Source organism: Gavia stellata, chromosome 22 (genome assembly GCF_030936135.1).
Source record: "Gavia stellata isolate bGavSte3 chromosome 22, bGavSte3.hap2, whole genome shotgun sequence".
NCBI classification, from domain to species: Eukaryota; Metazoa; Chordata; class Aves; order Gaviiformes; family Gaviidae; genus Gavia; species Gavia stellata.
In genome coordinates, this window is record NC_082615.1 from 6,668,300 (window position 1) to 6,687,858 (window position 19,559).

Sequence of the window (19,559 nt, forward strand, 5' to 3'; positions counted from 1 at the left end):
GACGAACTCTTTCCCTTCCTGTCCAAGGTGGATACAAGTGTTACTGCTTTCACATTCACAAAGAGCCCGAAAGGGGATGCTGCTCCCAGCTCCGATTTTTGGGACCTGCTGCTTTCCCAGCTGCCCACGCCGTGTCCGCGTGGTTCTGCCCCGTGTCCTGACCTTGCTGGGCTGCCAGAGCAGGGAACTAATTTGAGGAATGTTGCTCGGGAGAGGAGCAAAGCCATGGGTATTTTGCCGTGCAGATGCTGACAGCTGCCTCCTGGGCACCCACCGCTTACTGGACCCCCCCAGCCAGCCCGGTCCCCTTGAGGAGGGGGTCAGGATTTTGGGGTGAGCACTCACTCTTCAAATAGTGGGCACTGCTCAACTCCAGGACCAGCCCCCGGGAGCTGTGGGATGTTTCTGCCTCTTTCGGATGTGCTTGTGCTCAGCGGGCATCTCCATCCAGCCCTCCTCTTCTTGGCATCACCCACCCAGCTCAGCTTTGCTGCCCCGCTCGCACGGGTCAGGCTCTGCCCCTCCTGCCGTGGGTAAGGACCCCTCCTCCTCCTCCTCCTCCCCCCCACCCTTTCTCAGCAGCAAAACCCTGTGGCAATTTTCAGCTGCAGCTGTTGGGAGCAAACCCGCATTGGCCTTCAGTTCCCACCACACAGAGCATCCTTTAAAAATACTTATTTATAAACCCCAATTAAAAGGCAGGATGGCTGGGGCATCACTCGGGGAGCAGGAGGTGATGGCTTCATGGGCATTGCCTATTGCTTAGTAGAACCCCTTATTTATTTTTAATTCAGTCTTGATTGCATCCTTTGGAAATCCCCCAGCAGCAAACGCTGCGCAGCCCTTCCTGCTCCCTGCTTGCAGGATCCATCCCAAGACTTTTGGAAGGGCAGGATGAGGCCTTTACCCATCGCAGCCGACCCCGTTCCTGGCTCTGCCGTATGCCTCAAGTGCGATCCTGGCTCCATGAAAGCGGCACCGCGGGGCTCAGTGGTTACGGTTGCTCCGTGACTCGGATCAGAAGTTCACAAGAGAAATGTTATTTTCTCCTGGCCAGTGGGGCTGAGGGAAGCAGCTTGTCCTTGATGGAGACCCTGGATCTTGGGGTCTTGTGCAATATGGGGCCAGAAGGGAAAAGCAGGAGCTCCACTGAGCAATGGCTTTGGAAGCCAGTTCCTTTGGGAAAGGCTTTTGGGTTGGTGGAGCTGCTCGCTGCCACTTGGAAGACAAACAGCCCCTGCAAGAGGTAATTAGGGTGATCCCATCCTGATCTCCTCAGCTGCGGCGGAGGAGTCGAGTCCTTCACTAGCAGCCACTCCAAGCCCCTTTTGCATTAATTAGGCTGTTTACAAAACACTGTAAATTGCAGTAATGCACACACCGTTCCTTGGTTTCCTTTAATTATCCGTTTGCATGATGAATGAGCCGGCCCCCTCTTCAGCTCTCCTTTCCGGCAGAGGGGCCATGCAGCAGAGTATGGCTTTGTATGGGATCTGCCATGCGAGGTGGGCAGAGACCTTGGGAGAGGAGGAAAAGAGAAGGGAATGGAGGAGGAGAGGGGGAGAAGGAGAAGGAGAGGGAGCTGCAACCGCAGAGATCTGCCTGGCTGCAAGGGAGGGGGCTCCTTCCCCAGGACCCCACCATATTTCAGTGGGGTTTGAGCAGCTGTTTCACCCCGGGCTTGGAGCCCGGCTCTTGGACTTTGGTTTTCCATAGGAAACAGCACGGAAACCTTTCAAAGCATTTAATCCTCCCCGGCTCAGCAATGGGGCTGCCTGGAAAGGCAGAGGAGGAGCGGCAGCATTTCTTGCCCCCCACATACCTTCCCCTTTCTTTCTCTTTTGACTTGGCGGATGAATTCCAGAGATGTTAATCCGCTCTCAACCCCTCGGTGAAGAATAAAACGTCCTCTCTGTGTGGGAGGAAGGAATTCATTCGAATTAATTGCGGGAAGGAGCAGGGAGCTGGGGGCGCGTGTGAGGCTGTGCCGAGGGTGGGGTGAGCATCCTCCACCGCTCAGTGGTCTCCGAAGGGGAGGGAGGGACGGGCGGGGGGACGGGGATATCCAAGGTGGCACAATCCTCGCATTCACAGACCGGAGGCTTCAGCCTCTACCCCAGCCGTAAAAATGCCAACCATGTGGTCTGTGGGCCAGGCCTCAGCAGCCGCAGCGGGCACAGGGAGCGAGTGGGGGGCAAAACAGCCCCACTCAGCGTTTTTGGGGTGTCACTGCCTATAAAGGGGAGGGAAGCGCCGTCCTGCCGAGCCAGGGTGACAGGAGCTGCAGGGTCTGACCCATCCCGGGGGCGCGCAGAGATGGGGCGAGAGGGACGGGGGGAGAAAAGGGTCTGAGCTTGAGCTGGGTCAGCCCATTGAGGGTTCGTGGAGGTGAACGTGGAGTGAGAGGAGAGGAGAGGCCGCCGGGATGGGCCAGGCGCTGTTCTGCGTGCTGGGAGGTTGGTGTGGCTGCGGGACGGGGTTCACGTGGGGTCTCGGGGGCTGTGCGGGGTGGTGCGGGCTCTTCCTCCTGCCCTGACCTTCGCCACTTCTCTCTGCAGAGCTCCTGGGATCTGCCAAGCGCCTGAACGTGAACTACCAGGATGCGGACGGGTGAGTGCTCCCCTGGCAGGGTGCTGGGTGCTGCTGCCGCCAGCGTGGGTGGGCTTGCTCTCCCCAATATCCAGTCAGTTCTGCAGCTCTGGGTATCATAAAGCTTCAAAGGATAGCTGCTGAGCCCTGGAGAACACAGCAGCATCCCGAAGCTGATGCAGACCCAACGCCTGCCCGGATCTGAGCTGAGGGCTGCGCTCAATCCATCCTGCAAAATCCTTCGCAAAGCTCTTCTGCATCCCGCTCCGTAGGGCTGGGGGTGAAAAGGGATCACAGCGTGTCCAGCCGGTGCCCCGTGTCCCGAGTGCTGGTTGAAGCACAGAAGAGCTCCCAGCCGGCCCCAGTGCCTGCACGTGCTTGTGCCTGTGTTTAATATCCCAAGAGCAAAATCCCTTCGTTTGGGGCGGGGGGGTTGTTAGAGAAAGAAAAGATGAGGTTGCCAAGTGACCACAGCATATTTGTGTAGCTCATCACTTCCAAAATCCAAGCACTTAATAAGCTGGGTACTGAGAGTTAAAGAAACCACAAAGGCCCATAAAATAAATAAGCATGTTATTCTTATTGAATTAACTCTGACCTGTGAGTTATTAGCATTGTTTTATGTACTGTTGTTGTACCTAATTTTTACATGTTTTCTTTTCGAGAACTCTGTAGGAGGAGGTTGTCTGTGATGAGTCCTAACAGGCCAGCGGGGGGTTGAAAATGTGCAGGATGGCTCTGTCTTAAAATAATACTGTGCAGATGGAGCTTAATAGAAAAAAAATGTAATAATACAAGCGGTGATCTGATTCTGATAAGGCACAGGGCTTGTGCTCGGGCAGCTCCAGGAGAGGGCTGCTGATGGGAACAAGGGTGAAGGGTCCGTTCCCCGTCAGAGGGCTGCGTGCGGGGTATTAACAGTGTGGGCAGTGCGTTGGGTTTCGCTGGGGCGCGGGAAGGGGATGGCGGGGAGGTGCATGGGGACAGCAGTGTGCACCCTCCTGGGAGAGCCATGCCGCTGGCGGTGTCCTCAGCATCACCTCGCTCGCAGCTTGGAGGTGATGGGGCGGGTGAGTGTGGGTTTGTGCAGCCACCTCCGGGGCAGAGCTGGCCCCGCAGGGATCCCTGCGGGTTGGCTCGGGGGGATTTTGTACCCCCCACATTTTCGCTTCGAGGCAGAGGTTTTGGCGCAGGCTCACGGACATGGTGGCTGCATTGAAGGAGGAAGCAGCCCTCTCTGCTGGGGTTAGCATCCCTCCTGCAATACCCAGAGACTGCAGAGAGATTTGGGGGTGCTCTGGGACTGTGGATCAGGAGGAGAGCCATGCTGGCCGACCTGTGTTCCTGGCACGGAGCTGGGATGCTGCTGAGCCCATAGGAGCCCCGGACCTGTGCCATTTGGAGCCCCCCACGCCCCTTAGAGCGGCACACGGGCTAATCCCCAGTGGCACGGGGACCACTCGCTCAGCCATGGCCCTTCACGTGACAGCACGGGGGGGAGCGCCGGGCAGACAGGCCTCTTTCACAGCCCCAAGACACAGGGCTCTTTCATTACCGACGGCCTCCCACGCTGTGCCGTGGGCTCCCGGCATCCCTGCTGGCATGCAGAGGGGGCGGCTGGCAGAGGGGCCAGGAGTAGCCACTGGGCCAGTGCATTTGCCGGATGCTGTGGGCAGCACGGCTTTGGGCTGCCTGGCTGCACCGTGGAGAGAAAAGATGCATCTCTCTCCATCCTGCCTGCTTGCCCCCTGCACAGTGCAGGGGGGGGAGACACCCCTCTCGCTGGGGTCTCAAGTGGGTGCACAGGGTCCCTGAATCCTTTGCTGAGCCCTGGGGCAGGGACAGCGTGGAGGGATCTAGCTCTGCTTTGCTATGGGGAAACTGAGGCACTGGGAGCTGGGAATCCCGAGGGACGTAGCCATGAACAGCCGGTGAGCGTCCTGGCCCTCAGCCCATGTCCCCGTGCAGGCGGGGGCTGTAGGGACAGCACAGCAGGAACACGGGCTGGGCTGAGCCCTGCCTTGTGTTGCAGGTTCTCGGCGCTGCACCACGCAGCCCTGGGCGGCAGCCTGGACCTCATCTCACTGCTGCTGGAGGCACAGGCCACCGTCGACATCAAGGACAGCAACGGTAAGGGGTGACCCCCCAGCACGGCCCCATGCCTCTGGCAGCCGGCTCAGCCCTCCAAGCGAGGCTGGGGGCTGCATCCAGCCCTGCTGAGCCCCGTTCCCCTGCAGGGATGCGGCCCCTGCACTATGCGGCCTGGCAGGGACGTGTGGAGCCGGTGCGGGTGCTGCTGCGTGCCGCCGCCTCTGTCAACATGGCCTCACTGGACGGGCAGATCCCACTGCACCTCTCGGCACAGTATGGCCACTATGAGGTGGTAAGTGAGAGCCCAGCGCCACCCACACACCCACCTGGGTCTCTTTGGGGTGTGCGGGTGGGGGGCAAATCCCGTTGTGCTGGGTGGGAGGGAGGCGGAGGTGTGGATGATGCTGAGCCCCTGTGCCACGTTGCTCCCCTGCAGTCAGAGATGCTGCTCCAGCACCAGTCCAACCCTTGCCTCATCAACAAGGCGAAGAAAACCCCCCTGGACCTGGCCTGCGAGTTCGGGCGGCTGAAGGTGAGCACTGTGGGGCTCTGCCCTGCACTGGGGGTGGCTCGAGCCAGCTGGCTCCTCCGGGAGCAAAGCACTGGGTCCGGCCACGACTGCTCTCCCTCTGCCACGAGCCTCAGAGCCCGGCAGGCAGCACCCGCCTCCTCCCACAGCCGAGCAAGGCCGGATCCTGAACCTGGGAGCTGCAGGTTTTGCTCCTGACCTCGCGGCAGGGCAGCATCAGGCTGGGAGGGAAGCCAGGAGTCCTCGCTCCCGGTTCCCTGCAGCCTCCCCCTGCCCGCCCCAGCTTTGCTCCCGTTTAAGCACAGATAGGCTGAGCTGGCTAATCCCCGCAAGCCCTGAGCGCCCAGCCCCGCTCGGCTGCTCGAGGTCCCCGGCACGGCTCGTGGGGACGGGGCCACCCTGTGCTCTGGGAGACCCCGGCGTAGCCAGCACTGCACTGCCGGGCTGGGCTGGAGCGCGGCCAGCCAGACCATCCCATGCCCCACCGGAGAGGGGACCAGGGGGATATTTCCATTTTTGGAGTATCTATAATGTCTGCAGCTATAAACAGGGCAGTAAAAATAACTCCTCTGTGCCTCTGAGCTGCCCTGAGATGCTGAGAGTCGCTCTGGGCTTGGAGAGACTGGAGATTTTTAGGGCTTGGTCTGAAAAGCCCAATTATGGGAAGACTATTTCTGGCTGTTGTGACCTTTTACGGCCCCTAGCCAAACACTGGCCAGCTCTGGCCGAGCCCTGGGGCTGCGGATGGAGGGGAGCAGCAGGATGGAGAGCAGAGGGCCGACCCCGAGAGCAAGCCCCTTCCTGGGAGGGTGAAGGCAGGGGTACCTGCACCCTGCTGCTCACCCCTGTGCCCCGTGCAGGTGGCCCAGCTGCTGCTGAACAGCCATCTGTGCGTCGCCCTCCTGGAGGGACAGTCCAAGGATGCCACCGACCCCAACTACACCACCCCGCTGCACCTGGCAGCCAAGAACGGGCACAAGGAGATCATCAGGTAACCCCCTGCCAGCCCGGGGCACTGCCCTGTCCCAAAAAACCCCATCATGGCTTCAGTCCCACTTCCTCCCAAACCCACCTCCCTGCTGCGGGCTTTGGTCCCTCGTCTCCAAAACCTCAGTGGTGCAAGGGGTTGTCCCCTTCCCACCGCAAAGCAGCCGATCGCCTTGCCCTGATGTCCGTGTCCTGCTGTTCATGCCTCTCTCTCTGTCCTACCAGACAGCTGCTGAAGGCTGGGATTGAGATCAACAAGCAGACGAAGACGGGCACAGCCCTGCACGAGGCCGCGCTCTACGGCAAAACGGAGGTGGTGCGGTTGCTGCTGGAGGTGAGCGCGGTGGGGACAGGGCTGCATGGGGGGACAAGCCCCTGGGGCTCGGCCATCTCCCCATTCCCCTCGGTCCCTCCATCCCCTGCGGGTCCGTTGGCAGCTGCGGGGTCTGTCCCTGACCACGTCCCTTACCGGGCAGGGCGGCGTTGATGTGAACATCAGGAACACCTACAACCAGACGGCGCTGGACATTGTGAACCAGTTCACCACCTCGCACGCCAGCAAGGACATCAAGCAGCTGCTGAGAGGTGAGGTGGGGCCAGCGCATGGCCGGGCACTGCCTGGACCTGGAAGAGGGGCTTCTTCCTCACAGGACCTGCCTGGGGCTCCCAATTCTCCTCCTGAACAGCCTAAACCAGCCTGGCTGCGAGCTTCAGCATCCCAGTCCCATCAGGCATGCCCCCATCCTCCGTGCCGGCAATGTCCAGGGATCAAGTCCTTCCTGCAGTATTAATGTTCTCTTCCCCCCTCTCCTTGCTCTTGTTTTCTCCCTCCACCTTCCCCAAACTGCTCTCTTTCCCCCTGCACTCTGGCACCTTCTTTCTTCCCTCTGTCCCTTGTCTTCAGAGGCATCAGGAATCCTGAAGGTCCGAGCTTTGAAGGATTTTTGGAACCTCCATGACCCAACTGCTCTCAACATCCGGGCAGGAGACGTCATCACGGTGAGGCTGCTCCCCACTCCCCGTCCCCCTGCCCCGCCACGGTGCCAGGTACCAACCTCATCCCTCTCGTCCCCGCGGCAGGTCCTGGAGCAGCATCCGGACGGGCGATGGAAAGGGCACATCCATGATGCGCAGAAAGGCACCGATCGGGTTGGGTACTTCCCCCCCTCCATCGCCGAAGTCATCAGCAAGCGAACAGGTGAGTGGCTGTCCTGGGCATGCGGGGGACAGTCCCCTCTGTGAAACCATCCCAGCCTTCCCGGCACCTCCTGTAGGACAGGTCCCCGCAGCCCTGGCTAGCTAGGGGGGAAGACAAGGACTCGGGTGGGCACAGGGTGTTGTGCCATTGGTGGGGTGGCAGTTTGGGGGTTGAGGCTCAGGTATGCCCCCCACCCTGCCTCCCGCATGAGCTCTGACCACGCGTGTTTTGTCTTTGAATGCAGGCATGGTTGTCCCCCGCGTGGCGCCCGCGCACCAGCGCCAGGGTCCCCCCGGGGCCCTCCCGGCCCCCCCCAGCGGGCTGCAGCACCTCCCCGACGAGTGTTCTCACCAGCCAGCCCCGAGCGTCCCAGCGGCCTATGGCCACCTCACCCTAACGCGGACGGCCCTAGGTCCTGACAGCTCAGGTCAGGGGTGCAGCTGGGGAGGGAGAGGGGCTGGGGACCTTTCCCTGTCCCCAGCCCTGCCCATGCAGAGGGACACAGGGGGAGACTCTCCTTCCACTTCCCAGTGAGATGGGAACAGCCAGATGAGAGGGAGCAGCCGCAGGGAAAGGGAGTTTAGGGGAGCCTGTAGAGCAGCCCCTTCCCTCCCCACGTCCCCTTCATGCGTCCCTTGCCAGCCCAGGTCACCCTGTCTGTGTAGGGCACACCGGGAGGCGGGAGGGACCCATGCATCGTCTGTGGCCGGAGGGATCTTGTGGGAGGCTGGTTTTTACTGGCATCACTGCGCTGGCACACAGGTCCCTGCCGGGGACCTCTGTGCCCTGTGTCGGCCCCAATCCCGGGGCACTGCTGACGGCCTCCCCGCTTGCCCCAAGCAGCAGGAGACAGGAACAGTGTGGGCAGCGAGGGCAGCATCGGCAGCATCCGCAGTGCCGGCAGCGGCCAGAGCACCGATGGCACCAACGGGCAGAGCACCAGCATTCTCATCGAGAACGCCAGGGTAAGCGCCAGTCCCCGCTCCCCCCGTGCTGCTCCCCCAGGCCTGCCCCGGGCTGGCTCGGGCTGGAGATGGAGCCCAGCACCTTCCCTGTCACCCCCTGCACCTCCTAGTGAAGGAGGGGCTGCAGAAGCTGAGCATCCTCCACCAAACATGTATTTACTGCTGGGACTCGGTGGGGAGATGCTCCTGGGGGGCCCCCGGTTGCCCCCCACAGCACAGCTGGCCCTTTTGAGCGTGGCTGGAGGCTGTGGTTGGTACCACACAGCATCTCCACCATGTCCTGTGTCACCTGAGAGGATGGGCCAAATCCTGCCCAGCTCTCTTGCAAGGGGCCAGCCCTTCACTAGGCGAAGCTGTGCCCAGCGGCCCAGTTTGGGGACCCCCACCCCACTCCCGGGGATGCAAGGCAGACCCTGGCACCCACCTGGGGGCACAGGGAGGAAGGTCCCTCCTCTGCTCACTCCTCCTCTCTCACAGCCGCTGCCCTCCACCGGCGACGACCTCCAGCAACACCTTTTGGGATCAGAGCCACACGATGGGCAGTTGACCCCCACAGCAGGTGAGGGGTGTCCTCACAGCACAGGGCCTTGGGGACAGCTGTCCCCCCGGTCCTGGGCGCTCCTCGCTGCCCAAGTGCCCCTGTGAGCATTCTCCTTTCTCCTCTCTGCCAGGGCCACAGGGCCAGCAGACCCCGGGCAGCTGCCCCCCTGGAGACAGGGTCTTCTCCCACCAGTTCTTGCGGCCTGAGCAGCTCCTCGAGGGGAAGGTAACTGGGCCGACTGGGGACCTGGGGTGCTGGGTGGGAGGGCTGCATTTGGGGCTCTCAGCCCAGCTCTTCCTGCACTGGGGACGCAGGGGACTGGGTCTTGGGAATGGTGGGGACAGGTAGGTCTTGCTCAAGGAGGTCCTGTCGTCTTGCCTGGAGCAGCCAGGTCCTTCCAGCCCCTGCAGCCATCGTCACAGGCTGCTTTTTGCCCTGTCCTCTCCCCAGGATGCAGAAGCCATTTACAACTGGCTGAGCGAGTTCCAGCTGGAGTCGTACACCGCCAACTTCCTCAATGCCGGCTACGACGTCCCCACCATCAGCCGCATGACCCCAGAGGTAAGGCAGGTCCTTCCCCTCCAGCCAGCACCCCCCGGAGCTGCCGGCTCCCACTGCGGGTACCCATTGCCCTGCGCTCCCCGTGCCACTGCTAACCGCAGCCCTGCTCTGCTCACGTTAGGATCTCACGGCCATTGGCGTGACCAAGCCAGGCCACAGGAAGAAGATCTCCACCGAGATTGGGCAGCTCAGCATCGCCGAGTGGCTGCCCAACTACATCCCGGTGAGTCCCTGGCACCAGGGCTTCAGTCCAGCACCCTCTTTTCCCCAGGTCTTTTCTCAGAGCCACCTTCCCCCAGGACAGGACAGGACAGGATGGGGGTCTTTAAGAAAATGCATGCTGCAGTGGCTTGCATTAATGCAGCCAGAGAGACCCCAAAACCACGGTCTCCTGGCCAGGGGCAGGGAGGGGATGGATGAAGGTGCTGCCCATCCCTCAATGATCACGGCAGTGTCTCTGTGCTCTTCGCAGGCTGACCTGATGGACTGGCTCAGTGCCATCGGGTTGCCCCAGTACCACAAAAAGCTGGTGAACAATGGCTACGACTCCATCACCATCGTGACGGACCTGACATGGGAGGATCTGCAAGAGATTGGCATCAATAAGCTGGGTGAGTCCCTGCCACGGTGCTGGGGTGGCCCAGGGCAGCCAAGTTTCCCACCCAGGTTCCCACGCCCCGTTCTCCCTCGGGCTGGGAGATGCAGGCACGTCCTGCGCACTTGGAAAGGGCAGTTCATAGCTGTCCCTAAGGACTCCCCTTGGCAGGCTGGAGCTGGGCTGAGCCAGGTGGACGCCGGCCATAGTTTGTCTCCTCCCATAGGCAGAGTTTGGATAACCTGGAGGCCTTTGCCCTGGTTGGTGACATAACCACGGCTCTTCTTGGCCAGGAAACAAAGGCCTTGGGGGCTGGAGCCGACCTAACGCCCCTTTCCTGTTGCAACTTCCCTGCAGGCCACCAGAAAAAGATCATGTTGGCTGTCAAGAAGCTCAGAGACCTCCGCAAAAGCCTGAGCCAAGCAGAAGCAACTCTGGCAAGACGCAAAGTCCCCGGTGCCCTGGACATTGTTACCATCGAGTCGCTGGAGAACGGGGAGTGCCAGTCCCCACACACCCCCAAAATGACGACCTTCCAGGACAGTGAGCTCAGCTATGAGCTCCAGACAGCCATGTCCAACAGCTGCCACGAGACGCTTGGCATCAAGAGCAGCCAGGGGATGTCACGGAGCCAGGAGAGCATCGGGGTGCGGTCTCGGGGCTCGGGGCACTCGCAGGACAACGTGCTGTCCCGGCACCTCTCCAGCCCCTCACAGGAGAGCCTGGGCAGCGGCGAGAGCAGCAGCAGCAGCGGGCAGTCCTGCGCGCCGCCCCGCAGCAAGGAGAGCCCAGCCAGCCAGCCGGGACGGCCCAGTCCCGAGCCCTATGGGAAGCTCGTGTCCCCCGAGGGGCTGAATGGCTATGCCAACGGCGGCGGGGGCAGCCCTCTTAAGGAGAGGAACCTGCCTGAAGGCACGGATCAGTATGCCCGACCAGTAGCTCAGAAAGGTGCCGGGACACCAGCGGTCACCCCCTGTACCCCTCCCCAGACCCCCAGCAAGGCGACGGCCCCGTACGTCTTCATGTACCCACATGTCTCCTTGAAATCCCCAACGGTCCCTTCCCTCCTGGGAGCGGAGCAGCCCAAGACCCTGGCACACCCGTACCCCTCCGTCTCCTCTGGGCAGAAGAGCAGCCTGCAGACGTCAGCCCAGAAAGCCTTCTCCTACCTGCACAGCCAGTGTGGCCCCGTGGAGCCACCCGCCATGCCACCCACGGCTGGGGTGGCCCTGAGCGCCTGGCAGGCCGGGGAGCAGCACAACGGGGGCGAAGGCTTCAAGTACAAGAAGCGTTCACATAGCCTGAACCGCTACACGCTATCGGACGGGGAGCATGAGGAGGAGGAGGGGGTGCCCACCAGCACCCTGGGCTCCTATGCCACCCTGACGCGGCGGCCGGGCCGCAGCCAGATGCCGCGGGCCTGTCTGCAGACAGATGCCAAGGTGACCCGCAGCCAGTCCTTCGCCATCCGGGCCAAGCGCAAGGGCCCTCCGCCGCCGCCTCCCAAGCGCCTCAGCTCCGTCTCCAGTGCCCTCGCTGCCGAGGCAGACAGCGAGCAGCCCCCAGACCCCGAGCGGCAGCCCGCAGCCCCCCAGGATGTGGCCGATGCGGGCACCAGCCCCAGTGATGCCGGCCGCAGCAGGACAGTGAAGAGCCTGGCGGCTGCGCTGGAGGGGACACCGGGGGTGAGTCCGCCCAAGCCTCTCCTGGCCCCGAAACCGCTGCACATGGCTCAGGACTGTCTCCCCAGGGCAGATGTGGAGGATGAGTCTTACGATGGCAGTGACACCAGCAGTGCCACGCTTTCCGATGCCACCAGGGACCCGTTTGAGAGCAGCAAGCCACGGAGACGGACATTCAGCGAGCCCAGTGCTCCCATGACAGAGGTGGCTGCGCAGGGCAGGCGGGAGGACGCCTGCTCGGACACGGAGGAGGAGGCCAAGCCGGGGGTCTCCTCCTCATCCTCCCAGAACAGTTCCAGTGAGTGCATCCCTTTTGCAGAAGAAGGCAACTTAACCATCAAACAGCGGCCAAAGCCCGCTGGGCACCCCAAGGCTGACGCGGCCGTGCTGGACACAGAGCCCAGTTCCCAGCTGGCAGAGCCCCCCTGCTCCGCTGGGAAGGAGCCGGCGGTGCCCGCTGCTGCCAAGGAGCCGCCTGTGCTGGAGTTCAACCTCACCGAATCGGACACGGTGAAGCGCCGGCCCCGCTTCAAGGAGCGGGAGCCACTGCAGGCAGTGCTGAAGGCATTCAGCATGGCGGGACAGGCTGAGGCGGGGGCCAGCCCTGCGCCCCAGTACGCCCAGGCCCAAGCAGTGAGCATCGCGGGCCCCGCCGTGCCGGCACCAGCGCCACGGGCCGGGCTGGCCGGGGATGCCTTTGATGATGACAGCGTGGAGTTCCGGATTGCTGAGATAGAGAAAAGCATCTTGTCGCTGGAGAAGGGGATCAAGAAGGCACCAAGCCCCACCACAGCCCCCAGCCCTGCGGAGCTGCTTGGCACCGCCGTGGTGAGGACGCCCGCTCCAGGTATGTGGGCTTGTGGGGGTGTCTCTGAGGCGGTGGGGCCTGAGGCTCCCTCCTGGGTTGGTGCGGGAGGTGAGGAGGACGTGTGGCACCGCGTGCCACAAGTCCCTTTCCTTTGCAGACGTCCCTGCCAAGCACACCTCCGTGGCATCCACCAAGCTAGTCTTCTCCGGGCCCAAGACCATCTACCAGCAGGTCCTACAGCCCTCCCGCCACACCGTTGCTCCCTGGGCGGCCGCTGAGGCGGTGCCGGATGTGATCGGGTCCCTGGCCGGTCCCGGCTCGCTGACGCTGGAGGCAGGCAGCAAGGTGTCGGCAAAGCCTTTGGCAGCTGCCCCGGGGGCCACCCTGGCCCAGCAGCGGCTGGAGCAGACCAACTCCACCCTGGCTGCCACGCTGCAGGCGGCCGAGAAGAAGATGACGGTGGAGGAGGCGGAGAGGTGAGGCAGCGCTGGGGGCAAGGGAAACACTGCGGTGTGGCCCCTCGAGGCGGAACTGGGCAGCCCCCGGGAAGGGCAGGGGAAGGGCTGTGCATGGGCACATGCCTGCGCCACGCTGGGTCACACCCGCTCGAGTCTGGCTGCGTGCTGAGCTCCGGCTGCCCCGGGAGGGTCGGGTCCAGCCTGGCCAACCCTACCCCAGCAGCACCTGAAGCCTTTGGGTGGTGGTTTGACTCTCTTCCTCTCCTCCCCAGCCACCCCGGGACCGTGCACTCGGCCAAGAACATCCTGGAAGACATCAGCAACATGTTCGACGACCTGGCCGACCAGCTGGACGCAATGCTGGACTGAGGCTTGCTCCCTCCTTCCCCTCCCCGCCTCCGGCCGCTCCGCCAGTGCCCCTCGTGACAGGGGGAGAGCGGATCCGCACCGAGCGGTGCCTCCAGGTCTCTCCAGCCGCCTCCCTCCCCACACTTTGCACTGCGGCTGGGAATGCAGCTGCCCCTCCTTGCTCGCCCCTGGCTCCGTATCACATGTGCCAGCGCGGCTGCGGGCCGGTTTCTGAGGGGGTCAGGCATTTCCCACCGGACTGGCAGCAGGAGGAGAGCCCAGAGGGGCCGCACATGCGGTCCTGGAGGCCACGGAGAAGCCCTCGCTCCCTTGCACAGAGCCGAGGAGCCTCCACAAGGGACCTTTCTCTTTCCCTGCTGCATTGCTGAGTCCTGCCTCTTATTATTTATCCCCTGCCAACAATGCGTCAAAGGAGAGACCTCCCCGGGCAGCCGCCACCGAGCTGGCTATTTACTGAGCAGATCCCAGCCCCGGCAAGGCCTGACAGCAGCTAAAAGAAGAGAGGGCTTGTTGCAATTTGGCAGCTTGCAGAGCGAGAAGGAACCTTTCTGCTTTATTTGTTGCTTTTCCAAACGCATCAGTGTCAGGCAGCGTGTAATCCAAGTAGATCGAAATCCCTCCGGTGGGACCCACAAACCCCTTGAGACGGGGCTGGCACAGCCTGCGAAGCAGTAGATGCTCCACCACAGCCTTGCCGGGCATGGAGGTCTAACTGCCCCTTCCCCAGAGCGATGAGGGTGGTGATGGCAGTGTTGAAGGCCTGTGCGTTTGTGCCAGTCCAGCTGGATCGTGCTGCTAAATGGAGGCTGCCCTCTGCCAAGACCGTGCCTACACAAACTGCCACCCCAGTGCTTCCAGGATGAAGTTAGCAGCGTGGTTAGTGCTTTTTCTCTTTTCCTCCCCTATCCCTTTCTTTGGGAGAAAATGGTCCCTTTTCCCACTCCCCCTCCCTGTGGGGAGCTGCTGGCACAAACTCCGCCGTGAGCGTTGTTAAACAGTAGCAGCGTTTGGGACTCTCTGAGATGCTTCCTTGCAGCACTAAAACCCAGCGGGAGAGGTGACCCTGCGTGCACGGGGTGAATTCAGCTCGGCAACAGCTACTGTGTGTACAGGCTGGATGCGGTCACAGCCCCGTGGCTGCAGCAGGGGAACAGCAGCGATAGCTCATCGCATCCAAGCGGTAGGAACGGCTGCATAGCTTGAAGACAGATTTCTCTAGCAGGATCTGTTTAGTAGTGCATGTCTAAATATGTCCAAGAGCCCCGAACTTGGCTTGCACTCGGCATGCCAAGCAAATGAAAGCATCAGAGCACCAGAAGGGAACTTAAGATTGTACTAAAGTGCCATTTGCTACAAAAATTCCAAACAAAAGGGAAAAAAAATCCCACATATCCTCCCCTTTTTAAAAAATCACCAATGCAGAACCAAACTGGAAAGGGAGAAGGTGGCTGAAGAGGCAGTTGCTTCCCAATCCTTTTGGGAGTTTGCGATTGAATTGGACTGTTTGCAGCCCCTCGTCCCCTGGCACGGAAAGGGGAGCAGCCCCTCGAGCAGAGCCCGCCTGGACGTTCCCGAGGGTCTCCGCTCAAGAGCGGCAGCAGTGCCGTGGACCGGGCAGGCAGGAGGTGCCAGCCTGGCTTCTAGGCTGAAAAGTAAAGATGAAAAAGCCCTGGACAAAAAAAAATCCTATCGTTGGCTGGGACTTGAGGTCAGTTTGAGGCGGTTAAGACACTTTTCTCCTGGCTAGTTGGTTGCTCTGATTTATATATCACATTGAGTGTATTTAAATGACTGTGTCTGACAGGCAAGTGCTACGTCATGGACCCGATTGTTTTTAAATAGCTACAACCAGTGGCACTTTATCAAAAGGTTTGCAGAAACCTTTTAAAACTGATTTTTACTCTCGCGAGTCAACCTGGGACAAGCCCAGTTATTTTTTTCCAATGTTGATAAACTGTAAATGTTTTTTTTTAAAGGCCAATGTATATATTTTAAATGTGATTTATTATATATATTTACTAACCAGAACTGCAAGTCTTGTACTCTAGGGTCAGGGATAAGAGGATGCTGGGGTGGAGCTGTCGCTGTCTGAGCCACCTGAGGGCAGCACCACGCTGCTCTCATTGTCAATAAGGGAATTAAACATTTGATTTTGCAGAAGAATGCCTATTTTTTAAGCTCTAGATCTCTATTTTGAAGCTACTGTATGGTGTGTAAGTTATGTACACTGCAACTGGGACTAACTGACCCCAGCTGCACCTGCTCTGTGCAGCAAGACAGTGAGGGGAAAAAATAGCCCGTGTAATCACCAGACTGACAACAGATTTTAAACCATCTGCTCTGTTTGTGTTAATCATGTGTTTTGTTTTCCACTAACATCCATTAAGACTAAATTCTATTAAACAGTGGGGCATATTTTACCCTTTTGATAGTTTTGCGTAGTTGTCTCCTTCGTGTCAAATCGCACAAGCTTGTCTCCTGCTCTCTTTGAAGTTCATCGAGGATCAGCTTTATCCTGCCCCTTGAGTGCTTAAGATGTGGGTTTCCTCAGATAATCTTCCCTGGTAAGAGTCCCACTGTTGCCTCCAGCGAGGTTAATGTTCAGTTTGAGTCCTACCACCATGGCAGTAACATGTGGTGAGAGCGCTGGGGACCAACACTACCTTCCAATGCCCCACTGCCCAGCTTTGGGGATGTCTGAAACCGTGGCTACCCCTGCCTGCCAGGCAAAGCACTCCTCCATTCTCCTTGGTGACCAGAGGGCGGCCGCAGTGACACCAGGTTCTGCTTTGCTCAGAACAACAAGCCCAGGCCTCCTCGTCTCACCACGCTGCTTTCCTCCAGTGCTCGCAGTGCCTGTTGCAGCTCACCCCTGACTTTTCATCCGGAGGGCTTCAGACTGTGCCACCAGCCACGACCGAAGCAGTGCCTGGGAACAACCACGTGTGCTCTGCCTGGGATCCAGGAGACCATGAGGTAATGGGACTTACTCTGTAGGAAGAGGCATGCAGAGCTGGACAGATTTGCCCAAAGCTGAGCAGAAAGTGGGAAAAAGTGCCAGGATCAGGTCCCAGGAGCATCAAGCGCTCGGGCTGTGCCCCTACAAGAGGAAAGCCAGGTACCCTGGACCCTGTGACATGAGCAGCCATACACATTTTTACCTCCTCACTTTGCTGGGTGCAAACTCCCTCCCACTCTCACTGGGTGTGTTATCCAAGACAATCATTTATTGCCATTCGTACACTGGATGCGTGTGGGTCTGGGTTTGCTTCCTTTTTTTTTTAATACAATTTACAAGTTTTAATACAAATCAAATATTTTTACATACATCCCAAAAATTTAATATAAAATATACACCATTTAAAAACATCTTGATGTAGGAAATTTCTTTCTGAAGCTGTGCACCCTGACTCTCGGCTACTTCAATGGCCGAGGGAAGGGTGGCATTGGTGAGACCATACACAAGGCTCCATTCATACGCCTTGGCTCCCTCCAAGTCTAGCAGGGGAAGGAGGGTGCAGGAAAATAAACATCTGTGATCACCGAGAGAAGGAAACCTTGGAGGTGCCTCCTCTAGAGGAAGGTGTGGCCTGCAGGAAGCCCCGGTATCTGCTGCCTTTGATCACCTGTAACAGTTATCGGCACACCACAAGAGCTAAGGTCTGGGGAAGGAAGGTTGCTCCGCAGGAATAGCAGTGAGCAGCTTCGTGCTGCCTCTGACTCCAGCTCAGCTCGGCAGGGGTGACCGTCTCCCACCTGCTAGCCGACCCTGCCATCAGAAAGAAAAGCTGATTTCTCAGGTGCCAGAGGCAACAGATCTGGAGCTGGCGTTTAGTAAATCAAGTGAGACTGAGAAAGATGCAGCTTGTTCTCCCTGAGCCAGGCAGCTCTGCAGGCCCGAGAGGAGGGGAGGCAGAGTTCAGCCTAGCTGGCAAAGGTGAGCAGACCTCTCTGCACGCAGGAGTGGCCTGGTACTGCTGCGCTGCAGGAGAGCAGCCCTGCATTTCCCCAGTGAGCTGCTGGCTCCCTATCCCATGCAACCCTACCAGCAGCATGGAGTCTAAACATTCACTCTCCGGCTGTAGGAACAGGGTCCAGGCCACTGAACACCCCCAGCTGCCCCCCTCCAGCATCTTCCGTCTGTCCGCAGAGCTCAGAGGCTGGCTCTACCCCCACTTTGCTCTCCTACCAGACCCACAGCAGGGAGGAGGGTATTGCTTAGAGACATGCAGTAGTGTGCATGCTCTCTGATTATGCTGAAACGTTAAGGAAGACAAGGTGAAGTAGCAGGGCAGAGCTTGGGGGTCCCCAGCCAGCTCCCTGCCTGCCAGGGAAGGACCAGCAGCCATTTGTTAGTCTTGGGTACCAAAGTGTGAGGAACAGCCATATATTGTAGTGTTAATATTGGGAGCAAAAACAGTGCCAGGATTTACCAGCTTTAGCCAGTTTTTAGAACTAGGAAGGGAGTCAACATCACCATGAGCTGCAAATACTCTGGCAGCCAAGCCTGTGTGGCCCTTGACTGTCAGCCTGCAGTGGTACCAGTATTCCCAGTACAGCTGGGGTCTGTTCAGAGCTCAAGAGCATGTGTGCTGCGCTGGGGCAAATCATGGTTTGCAGCAGCCCTCAGGGGAAGGTTTCCCCCAGTCAAATGAAGAAGAGACCTCCAGAAAAACAGGAAACAGATGTGAGGGCAGTAGCATGGAGAGGAGAGACTTCCAAACACTATCATAGAAAGACATGATGAGGGGGGTTTCCCTGTGCCTTGGAGACCAAGTACCAGATGCAGCACAATCCCAGGACTGGGAAAGGAGCCGTCCACCAGCTCCATGTTAGTCACAACTGCAAGATGCAGATATCCTGCCTGGAAGGATGTCTCCTTCCCTCCATGGCAGGATACGCAGGTCTCAGGTTTTATCTCTAGCTATGGCCTTCTCAAGCAGGCATTTTACTGAAGCAGAATGGCAATTCGAATCACAAAAATGAGGACAGTTATAAACCTCTCTGGGGGTTGTTAAAGCAAGTAAGAGCTGGTTCAACAGGGCTGGAGGAAGCTGAGCCATGCTGACTCCCTGCAGGCCGGCAGAGCTGCCCTCCTGACTCTCTCTGCACCGGATCACTAGGATCAAATGCAGACAGCTTTTCTTAAAGCCCTGTCTCATCCCTCTTCTCTTGAAGCACTCAACAGTCAGCATATGGCTACAGCAACAACGCTAGAGGGCAGGCATGGCACAGCCTGGCCATCGCAGGGGCTTTCCCAGCACCCTGCCAGAGACCCTTCCCAGTGTCCCCTTGGAAATGTCAGCTCCAGCCCTTACCTGGCACCTAGCACTCCTGGAGCTGCAGGAGAGATGGCTCCTTCCCTCCAGGACACAGGGAGGTGGGTGAGGGCACACACAGGCATGCACACACACATCATCCAGGAGAGCAGGCAGAGATGGAAAAACAAAATGAGTTTCAATAGAGATCTCTTGCTTCAGCAGCCCTACGTCTCCCTTGCTGGCCCCAGATTCTCCTGCCAGGTCCAGAAAACCCATCTGCTCACACAGAGAGGAGTCACTTCATTTCAGCATCACCATGATACTAACAAAAACCTCTAGTAATAAATAAATAAAAGAAGAGCAGCCTGAACAGCCACCAGAGCTTGCAGGCTCCCTTGAGAGTACCCTAGCAGGCTGGAGAGGGGCTGCATACCTGCTGGGGGATCCTGATAGCAGTGCCCTGCCTGGGGCCTCCTGGAGGGTGCTGATGTAGTTTTGCAAGGAGGCTGTCTGGTTCGCATGTGTGAGGGAAAACTCCCTGAGCCTTTGGTGCAGCCACTCTCCCAGTGCAGGATGTGGCTGTGCGGCCCTGGCTTCAGGGAACTCGAGCTGGGAGAGTTTAAAATGGTGAATTCATCCCCAGCTTTGTTTCAAACTGCAACTTCTGCCTCTTTTGGTAACGGACCCGGACCCTGCAGAAGGCAGAAGAAAGAAGAGACTCAGCATGTGGAGGGGTGAAAGGCAAGCAAGACTGCCCGACTGCCATTCCTGAGCTGCACAGTCCCAAGAAGCAGGGAAGCCCCTGGCCTGGGCCCTGTGGTACCCTGGGAGAGGAATTGAATCCAGTGAGCAACCATGGTCTCAGTCCTACCCCATCCAGCCAAGTCCCATCTCCAACGCCACCGGACACAGCAGCAAAAAGTCC

The 19,559-nt window shown here is 59.4% G+C and overlaps 2 protein-coding genes across 5 annotated transcripts in view; one reads left to right on the top strand and one right to left on the bottom strand.

Moving 5' to 3' along the window:
* Positions 1-16,503, top strand: part of CASKIN2 (CASK interacting protein 2) — a 33,782-nt gene extending 17,279 nt beyond the window's left edge. The window contains 19 exon segments of the mRNA XM_059828326.1: positions 2,559-2,610; positions 4,622-4,719; positions 4,827-4,972; positions 5,117-5,212; positions 6,070-6,200; positions 6,422-6,530; positions 6,673-6,781; positions 7,101-7,195; positions 7,277-7,394; positions 7,639-7,821; positions 8,238-8,359; positions 8,837-8,918; positions 9,031-9,125; positions 9,351-9,461; positions 9,583-9,684; positions 9,934-10,072; positions 10,414-12,620; positions 12,622-13,022; positions 13,277-16,503. Coding sequence (XP_059684309.1) covers positions 2,559-2,610; positions 4,622-4,719; positions 4,827-4,972; positions 5,117-5,212; positions 6,070-6,200; positions 6,422-6,530; positions 6,673-6,781; positions 7,101-7,195; positions 7,277-7,394; positions 7,639-7,821; positions 8,238-8,359; positions 8,837-8,918; positions 9,031-9,125; positions 9,351-9,461; positions 9,583-9,684; positions 9,934-10,072; positions 10,414-12,620; positions 12,622-13,022; positions 13,277-13,373 — 4,493 coding nt within the window. The 3' untranslated portion in view covers positions 13,374-16,503.
* A 130-nt stretch (positions 16,504-16,633) lies between these two features.
* Positions 16,634-19,559, bottom strand: part of TMEM94 (transmembrane protein 94) — a 52,362-nt gene continuing 49,436 nt past the window's right edge. For all 4 annotated transcript variants that reach the window (XM_059828328.1, XM_059828329.1, XM_059828330.1 and 1 more), the window contains one exon: positions 16,634-19,326. In XM_059828328.1, coding sequence (XP_059684311.1) covers positions 19,254-19,326 — 73 coding nt within the window. In that variant the 3' untranslated portion in view covers positions 16,634-19,253. The remainder of the gene's footprint in view (positions 19,327-19,559) is intronic.